Below are 9,922 nucleotides of genomic sequence, written 5' to 3' on the forward strand. Positions count from 1 at the left end.
CAGAGAGCGGTTAAGAGTTAGCCACATAGCTGTGAATAGGGAGTCACATGTAGTCCAAATCACATATGGTTATCAGATTTTCTTCCATAAAGGACATTATTGAATTTAACTCTTGATGTTAATTGTCCCTTGCCATTTTCTCTTAGATGTGAGGTTTTGGTAATAGAGGTAGGGCTACACCAGAACAATTTCTTCCCTATCCCACCCTCCATTATTTAAGCACCCATTCTGTCACTAGCTCGCTGTCTCTCACACATGTGCACACACAAATATACACAGACACACAAACACACAAATTTACATGCATAACATCTGTAAATGCACACACATACAAGCACAAAACATACATTTACACGTACGTGCATGCATTCAGACACAGGCACACATGCACACGATCTTGAATTATTCTTCACTGTCATAGCTTGCTGGCTGCATTGAATCAAGACCCTCAGTATTCAAGTTATTTCAGGCTTCACCATTCAGGAGCCAGGGGACCCTGCTCCCAATGAAAGTGTATCATCATCTCTACCCAAATGTCACCAGCTTTGGCTCAGCTTCCACAACTTTGTGAAGTGCCTTGGGACGTTTTTTTCTGCAGTTAAATACAAGTTATTGTTGTTGATCATAGGGCAGATCGTACTTGATTGCTAATGTTAGTGAAGCCAATTGCCTCTGATGCATAAAAAAACCCAATCAGTCTTGAAATTTTTAAAGAACTCTCTTGACTCAGAACTTGGACACATGTTATTGCTTGTTTCAGACCCTGAACACATCATCAATTCCTTTGATGACAAAGATCACATTCATGAATGCTCTGTGGGAGATCGTGAAGACCAATGAAAACTTAACCAATGCAGATTTCCTGAGGAAATGGTTCCAAGAGAGACTCAGGCCTTTCATTGCTGGTATTTCCCAGTCAGTGCTGAACGGCTTTCTGATGAGGAACATAACTTGTGATGGTTTCCAGGTTATGTAAGTGTATCATTCTCCATTACAGTACTTCATCTTAATATAGTCAATGGGAAGAAGAACCATGTCGTAACATTTTAACTTATTATTAAGTGATGTACAATATAATTGTAATATTATTGTTTTAATACTTGGTCATTCAGATTATATTTAGAAATGTAAGCTGAAGCATTGGAGCCCTATCTCCATACCTTCTTTATTTTGCTTTGTATTAATATTATGTTATTGCCATTATATTATAAATCCAAGAAATAAAGCTCCAGTTGACACAACTAGATTTTCCATTTAAAGAATTGTGGTTATGATGGAAAATCTGGCTGTCTTCTGAACTGGAGAATCTTCTCAAATATTTGGGCTTTGCCAATCAATTAATCGCTTCAAACAATTAGAAGTTGTAAATTGAAATTAAATTCCAGATGATTTCATTTTAAAGTGCTATTCTGAGGGCATTTAAATCAGTAGCGTTGTTTGGATTGTTTTTGTTCAGTTCTACGATAAATACCTTCCATGATAATGTGAGGCTTGTGTATAAAAGAAACTCCACTCAGTAAGAAAGGACCCTCGGGTGTCTGTCATTTGCCTCCTTGAAAAGAAACTTTTGAAATGCAGAACGTCGATTCACGGGCGAACAGATTGCCAGATACTGCTGAAAAATTCAACCTTTTTGCCCTAAAATGAAGAATAATTCAATAACTGAAAATACAGGAGTTTTGAAATAAAGTTATGCAGCGCTTCAAAGTGTCCACCACTGGTTGCTTACAAGAATGTAGGATTGCTATAGATTTGACATCTAATCGAAAACTTTAATATTTCTTTCCTGCGCTAGTGTACAAGGACTCAGTTATGGTCTGAGGGAAATGCCACCAGAAACAAGAATGACAGTGTTGCAAGAGGGGGTTCTTAATTTTCTCAACACCACAGGTAAGTATGAAGGTCAACTGTATATAAAGAGCATGGTGCAAATAGTTGTTGTCAAAATGAGCCATAATTTTGAAAAGCTTCTACTGCATAAGATACAGGATGAGTATGTTCAATATTAAACAAACTGGCCTCAGTCATTTGATCTTCTTATAAGAAGAATTTTGAAGGATATTATTAGAAAAATCACAAACCAGAAGGATTCTATTTTATCCATTCTGTCTCTCCAAGTTGTGTGTGTGTGCAAGTAGTTTTTTTTATATATGTGATGAGTTTCCTTTCTCTACCACTATTTCAGACACACCCCCAATTACCTTCTGAGAAAATACTATCCCTCCCCAACTTTGCCAGCACATTTTCAATCCTCATACCAATTGCTTTCAATCTCTGCATCTGGTTGTTGATCTCTCTACTACAGAGAAAGAGGTCATTCCAATTCATTCAATTTAGGCCCTGCATAATTTTATAAAGTCAGAAGTCACACAACATCCTGGCAACGTCCTTGTAAATCTCTTTTTGCTGATGTCATCACTTCTGTCCTGTAATGCAGTGACTGGGACTGTATGCAATATTCTAGCTGTGGACTAAAGAGCTAATAAGAGTAATTCTAACGTTTCCTCCCAGCTCTGATACTCTGTGCCATTTGCCACTGTCTCACTCTTAGACTGGAGCAGATTAAGGCCAGTCACTCAAATAAAGAAAAGTATCCCCTTATAACTTCTTGTACCTTCAAGTAAAACAAAGATCTCCGAATGCTGAAGATCTGAAATAAACAGAAACTGAAACTCAGCAAATCTGGCAGCATCTGTGGAGAGAAAACAGAGTTAATACTTTGAATATAGTGACACTCCTTCAAAAAGAAGCCAGGGATGGGTCCTAAATGTCATATTCCACTGTGTCCCCAGTCCCACACTGGGGCTGGGAATTTTTTATTGCTGAGTTGAAATGTGGGGGTGGAATTCATTGAGTGGGATACACCCCTCTAACACTAATGAGACAGCCCACCGAATCAAATGCTCATCTATAAGTGGAGTTTTCTGTACATTGCTTCCTGGATAGTGTTATCTTACCATTCCTGAAGATGCAGGTAAACCGGATGCTGTCTGCTATGGTGAGTAGCAGGGCTCTTATATTGGCTGGGGCTGCTGGTGGGGACTTAAGAGAGAGGAGGAGGGTAGCACCATAGATTAGATTACTTACAGTGTGGAAACAGGCCCTTCGGCCCAACAAGTCCACACCGACCCGCCGAAGCACAACCTACCCATTCCCCTACATTTATCCCTTTACCTAACACTACGGGCAATTTAGCATGGCTAATTCACCTGACCTGCACATCTTTGGACTGTGGGAGGAAACTGGAGCACCCGGAGGAAACCCACACAGACACGGGGAGAATGTGCAAACTCCACACAGTCATTCACCAGAGGCGGGAATTGAACCCGGGTCTCTGGCGCTGTGAGGCAGCAGTGCTAACTGCTGTGCCACCGTGCCGCCCACAGGACGGTTGGAGAGTTTCGATGACCACCTCACCTTTGCACCTAATTGCACTTAAAATGGTGCAGATTGAGGCCAGTCTGTTTCATAAAGGCAGAGAAGAAGAGTCCTACCGGACTCAAAATGTTAATTCTGTTTCCTTTTCACAGATGCCTGTGTTCCTCCAGCAATTTCTGTATCTGTTTCACTCTGTTTAATTGTCCAGAGAGCTGCCACCTACTGGCAACACAGTTAATCCGTGTGGTGATGTGAATGATATTAACCATTAACCTTAGTTAGTGGAACATCTGGAAAGCAGTTACCTGCCAATACAGTCAGAAAGTCCAGTCAGATCTCACCCAGAATTTAATTGCTAAGGTGGTGAAGGGTTTGGTATCTCCCTGCTGCTGATTTGTCCAATAAATTGCCTTACCTGCCTCTCCTCGGGAGGGTAAATGCTGACTTACGTGCTTGAATCAGAACGTCCTTTAAGATAGTTAAAGATGAACGACAAATCCCAACCAAGAAAGGTAAAATTTAATAAAAAGTATTAAAACAGCTAAATTAGCTGAAATAATTGCCTCAACATTGCTTCTGAATATGTACCTGAACCCATAGGTCCCTCTGTTCTACAATATTACCCAAGGCCCTACCATTAATTGTATAAGTCCTACTCCTGTTGCACCAAAATGCAATAGTCTCAGGGGAGAACTTGAAACAGAACTTTAGAAAATCTTGTTTGATGCTCCAGGCTATTTTCACCATCGTGTCATCATTTGTTAGGAAATTAGTGATTGGGTAATGAATGGCTCTACCTCTTTTAGTTTGCTTTAGTTTGGCTGTCAGGAGTTGAAGACAAATTATTCTTGTTTGCCCAAGAAATATAATTGAAAAGTAACTGAATACTTTCTGCTTTTCACAGCGTTTTCTCTTAATTGTTACAACAAAGACAGTTTTCTTCGGTTCTTGAAGAAGTCATTCCCAAAGTTCGCCAGCTTTCTAACTCTGAAGGATGTATTTAATCTGGCTCCTCCTGGCATTGTAAATGAGGTAAAAACAGTTTTAAAAAATGATTTCTCTTGAGTAAATCAGATGGATATAACTGTTGATTAGTTATTCCATTTCAACATTAATTCCTTGATCTACCTCTAGCCGCTATAATTAATTTAGCAAATTTCAATGTGCCTATATTCGCATTCCAGACGTTATCTTTCTGCATTTGGTCACTGTGCTACAAACCGAAAAGAAATATTTCCTTTCCATATCTTTCAGTGTCCTGTGAATGGCCATAGCATAATTTCATGAGCTGAATACAATTACGTCTAGAATTCTGAGCCAAGTCTCCTGTCGTTGTGTCAGAGTATGACTCAGTTAGGAATAATATCAGTGGAATAAAAGTTGACACTATAAAAAAACTAACACAAAGTCCTATTAATTATACTTAGTTACTAAAATTATGCTATCCTTTTATTGGCTTTTCTGGGGTTGATAAATAAGAAATTTCAGAGATTCTGTATCAATTTAAGTAAAATAAATATGCAAATACCCTTCAGAATGCCTGCAACAGTTTTTAAATAAAGCCAAGCAGAGGATTATTAATGTGAGTAAAGCACACAGAAAACACATCTTCGCTAAACATTGAAGCAGAAACCAAAATGGAACTATCTGGAACCTGAGGAACAGGAGAATGCAAATCTCAGAATTTCCTGAGCGTCTTTACCATTGTAACACTCAAGATAGTATTGCACTAGCAAAGGAAAAATCAGCGGCGGGGAATTTCCTTAATCATCTTCGTAGAGCCACATTCTGGCCTCAGCCTTGTGGGAAAGAGTTGCAACCACTTGAACGTAAAGAGATTTTCAGTTCTCTTAGCACTCTGAGTTCCACTCATGATTTCACTTTGCCTGTTGCTTGCATTCACTGTCTTATTAGTTGCAGTTTGGCTAACATCAGTATTTCTACTATAATCAGCACCACCATCCCTATCACCAGTCAGTTCCATGCAAGCTACTAGGAGAGGACCTCATTGGAGTAATTGACTTTCTTAAAGACCTTTGTGGAAAAGAATGAAAAATGATTCAAAGGCGATTATTTCTGTTAGACATTAAATGACCATTATACTATGAGCTCTTAGTGTGCAATGAGATCGCACTGAGAGGATTCAAGCTGCATTGTCTGGATGACATTGATATTCAAATGATTCAGGCAATACTTCTTTTCTTCAATGAGGATAATTGTAATGAGGGTCCTTGCCAGGATTGGAAGTATGGTATAAGAACAGCCCGGCCAACTGATGTCCCTGTTGCCCAGTTCCACCCTCCCACTATGCCATCTTTGCAGAGTTGGGATGGGTAGAGTTGTAGAGGTATACAGCACGGAAACTGACCCTTTGGTCCAACCAGTCCATGCTGAACATAATCCCAAACTAACTTCTCCCACCTGCCTGCACCTGGGCCATATCCCTCCAAACCTTTACTATTCATGTACGTATCTAAGTGTTTTTTCAAAATGTTGTAATGTGCCCACATCTACTACTTCCTTAGGAAGTTTATTCCACACGTGAACCACCCTCTGTGCAAAAAATTGCCCGTCATGTCTTTTTAAATCTCTTTCCTCTCACCTTACAAATGTACCACCTAGTCTTGAAATCCTCCATCCGAGGGAAAAGACACCCACCATTAACCCTATTTATATCTCTCATTTTATAAACCTCTCAACCTCCTACACTCCAGTAAACAAGGCCTTTCTTTATAACTCAAACCTTCCGTATATGGCAACATGCTGATAAATCTTTTGAGAATCCTCTCCAGCTTAGTAATATCCTTCCTATAACTGGGCAACCAGAACTGGACACAGTACTCCAGAAGAGGCCTCATGATGTCCTATGCAATCCCAATATAATGTCCTACTTCCTACATTCAAGTGTCTAGCAATGAAGGCAAGTGTGCTAAAAGCCTTTTTAACCACCCTGTCTATATGTGATGCAAACTTATGTACCTGAACCCATAGATCCCTCTGTTCTGCAACACTACGCAAGGTCTTACCATTAACTGGAACTAGGCATAGTTCTACCCCTATTTGTTGGACCAAAATGCAACACTTCACGTTTATTCAGATTGAACTCCATCTGCCATTTCTCAGCCCATTGACCTACTTGATCAAAAATCCCTTCATAATGTTAGAAAACCTTCTTCAGTGTTCAGTATGTCACCAATTTTGGTGTCGTCTGCAGACTTATTAACCATGCTTTCTATATTTTCATCAAATCATTTATATAAATGACAAACAAAAGAGGGCCCAGAATTGACCCGTGTGGAACACTGCTGGTCACAAGCCTCCAGTCCGAAAAACAACGCTCTACCACCACTCTGTCTCCTGCCATTAAACCAATTATGCATCTAATTGGCAAGCTCACACTGAATCTCATGTGATTTAATTTTACTAATTAGTTGACCATGTGGTTCCTTGTTAAATGTTTTACTAAATTCCAAGTAAACAATGTCTACGGCTCTGCCTTCATCAACCTTTTTGGTAAATTCCTCAAAAAACTCAATCAAATCTGTGAGACATAATTTTCTTCGCCATGCTGACTATCTGTAATCAATTATTGCCTCTCTAAATGTCCATAAATCCTATCTTTTAAAGTCATCTCCAACAATTTGCCCACAACTGAAGTTAGACTCACATGTCTATAGTTCCCTGGTTTCTCCTTACAACCATTCTTAATCAAAGGTACAACATGAGCCACCCTCCAGTTATCAGGCACTTCACCTGTAGTTACAGATGTTGCAAGTATTTCTTCAGGGCCTTGCAATTTCCTCCCAAACTTTCCACAATGTTCTAGAATACATTCAATCAGGTATGGAAGATTCATCCATCTTTATATTCTCTAAGACCTCCAGAACTTCCTCTTTTGTAATGTGAACTGTTTTTAAAAATATCAATATTTATTTTCCTGCCTTCTCTTGGTTCCATTTCTTTCTCCATAGTAAAACTGATATGAAATATTTATTTAGAATGTCTCCCACCTCTTGGCATACAACACAAAGATGATTTCCTTGATCTATAAGATGCCTTTCTCTAGTTACCCTCTTACACTTAATGCATTTGTAGAATCTCTTTGGATTATCCTTAATCCTATCTGTCAATGCTATCTCATACTCCATCTTTGCCTTCCTGATTTCTTTCTTTAGAGTGTCTCCAAACTCTTTATATTGATTTGTAGCAAGTAACCAATGAGGCTCATAAAGAGTTTATTTTTTGTCTCTTTAACATTCAATGTTTCATCCAGTCTGCTTCTGTTTAGATAAAATTATAACATAACTGTATTGTGATTTTACAGTTGGTGAATAGCATTGATCCCAGAGAAATGGCTCAGGCACTGAGCAGGCCTGGATTCATTAATGACGACAGATTACTGACCATCGTCTTAATCCACATCGAACCCACCAAAAATCTGGCTGCATTTATCGATCAATTCATCATCGAAACACAAGATGTGAGCTACAAGTGTTACCTATAGTTTTAAGAAATCATTAAAAAATGTATAGTAGCTGTAATGGTCTCCCAAAATGATATCAGAGCAGTTTACCAACATTTTGCAGTGCCATTTATCTGAAGTCTGACTGCTTCAGTAACAGGAGGACAAACAAGCAAGTAGATGTATTGCTTGCACATTAAAATAAGCAGATAATCTGGTGGGCAGGAAGAATTGTTCTTTTCTCCATTTCAGATCCACAAACCAGCTGGCTGACAATAATTAGCTGCAAGGTTCAAACTTCCAACCATGTAGTGTCCTTAACTCTGCAAAATCAAGTAACACTTGGTTACTTCAACTGGTCGTAACTTTTGGGCCACCTCAATGTTTTGCACCACAAATTATGTGGTGACTCAGTCACAGAAGCACAGTAGTTTTACAGTGAAAAAGGAGGCCATTTGGCTCGAGTTGCCTACCCCTATTCTATTACCGAGTGCCAACGTCCTGCCTTTTCTCCATATCCTTGCATACCATTTCTATCCAAGTAATTATCCAATCCCCCTCTTGAATATTTCAATTGAAGTAACTCTACTACATTTCCAGCAGTGTGTTCCATACTCTCACTATTCAATTCTCCGTGGAGAACAGTCTCAACTTCTTCAGTATATTCTCAAAATTGAAGTTTCTCATTCTGGGAACTATTCTTGTAAATCGTTTCTGCACTCTCTTCAGTGCATTCTCATCTGTCCTGTAATGAACCGCATACAGCTGTATACAGTACTCCGATTGACATCGAACAAGTGTGGATGTAGGTTTGCTCGCTGAGCTGGAAGGTTCATTTTCAGATGTTACGTCACCATACTAGGTAACATCTTCAGTGAGCCTCCAGATGAAGCCAAGCCTAATCTAACAAGTGTCTTGCATAAGTTCAGAACCTCCATGTTCTTGTACTCTGTATTGGACTAGATATCTTATCTGTAGCACTCATAGCAAGACTGCACTCAGATAAGAACTCATCTACAGTGGGTTGGTGGTAGATAGGTGCAACTTAAACTGGTGTGTCAGAATCACAGAATGATAACCTCAGTCCCTTCTCAAATGTGTGTGTAGCAAATGCTCAGGTCTAGTTTCCCATTTTGAGAACCTAATCTTGCCTCATAACTCTAGTTGGTGGAAAAATATCATGAATGCAAGCTGAAGGAATTTGTGTTACCTTAAAGTTTGAATGCATAATTTTAGCAACTGTTTCCTTTTTCAGAGCGATCTTTTAGCTGATGTTATAAAAGGGTTGGAGCGTGAGTTTTCCAGAAGCCTGTCTGGAATTGATGATCTAAATGTGAAAGAATGGATTAGCACTGTACTAGTTCCAGCTCTGCCTGAGATCACCAGCACTGTTTTCAATTCCAATAACAGCATTGAAATTCCATGTTTTGCATTTGAAAAGATGTAAGTGTTTTTTTTTCTATTCTATCTTCAACTGCAATGTATATTGTTCTGTGCAAAAGGATCATAAATGGGATTCTAAAGAGCAATTAGACTATATCTCACTGGAAGATATCGTATTCATTGTGATAAAACTGGGTTACGTATGTTTCACATTAGCATTCATGCAACTTTCACCATTGCCTTATTGCGTTTCCATTTTGTCTTTGCTGACCTCATTCAAATGTAAATGGTGTGAAGTCTCTTGACCACAGTCCATTCATTCTAACGATGTGTCGTCTTAAACTCCTGCTCCACTTTTATGATTCACAAACACAATATTCGCAGCAGTTTTAGGATTGAACAAACTGAACAAGTATGTTCCTGAACTTTACATTCTGCCACATATGCAGCAAAACTGAGTTTTTAATCATCAGTCAGTCCCACAGTTGATTGTGAAACTAAAACAGAAATTGCTGGAAAAGCTGAGCAGGTCTGACAGCATCTAGAACATAGAACATAGAACAATACAGCACAGAACAGGCCCTTCGGCCCACGATGTTGTGCCGAACATTTGTCCTAGCTTAAGCACCCATCCATGTACCTATCCAATTGCCGCTTAAAGGTCACCAAAGATTCTGACTCTACCACTCCCACAGGCAG

General features: G+C 39.2%; 1 protein-coding gene across 1 annotated transcript in view; it reads left to right on the forward strand.

Annotated features, from left to right (window-relative positions):
• Positions 1-9,922, forward strand: part of LOC122560427 — a 225,201-nt gene that overhangs the window by 150,237 nt on the left and 65,042 nt on the right. The window contains exons 59-63 of the mRNA XM_043711060.1: positions 761-972; positions 1,796-1,890; positions 4,283-4,410; positions 7,703-7,858; positions 9,096-9,283. Coding sequence (XP_043566995.1) covers positions 761-972; positions 1,796-1,890; positions 4,283-4,410; positions 7,703-7,858; positions 9,096-9,283 — 779 coding nt within the window. The remainder of the gene's footprint in view (positions 1-760; positions 973-1,795; positions 1,891-4,282; positions 4,411-7,702; positions 7,859-9,095; positions 9,284-9,922) is intronic.

Source organism: Chiloscyllium plagiosum, chromosome 21 (assembly GCF_004010195.1).
Source record: "Chiloscyllium plagiosum isolate BGI_BamShark_2017 chromosome 21, ASM401019v2, whole genome shotgun sequence".
Lineage (NCBI taxonomy): Eukaryota > Metazoa > Chordata > Chondrichthyes > Orectolobiformes > Hemiscylliidae > Chiloscyllium > Chiloscyllium plagiosum.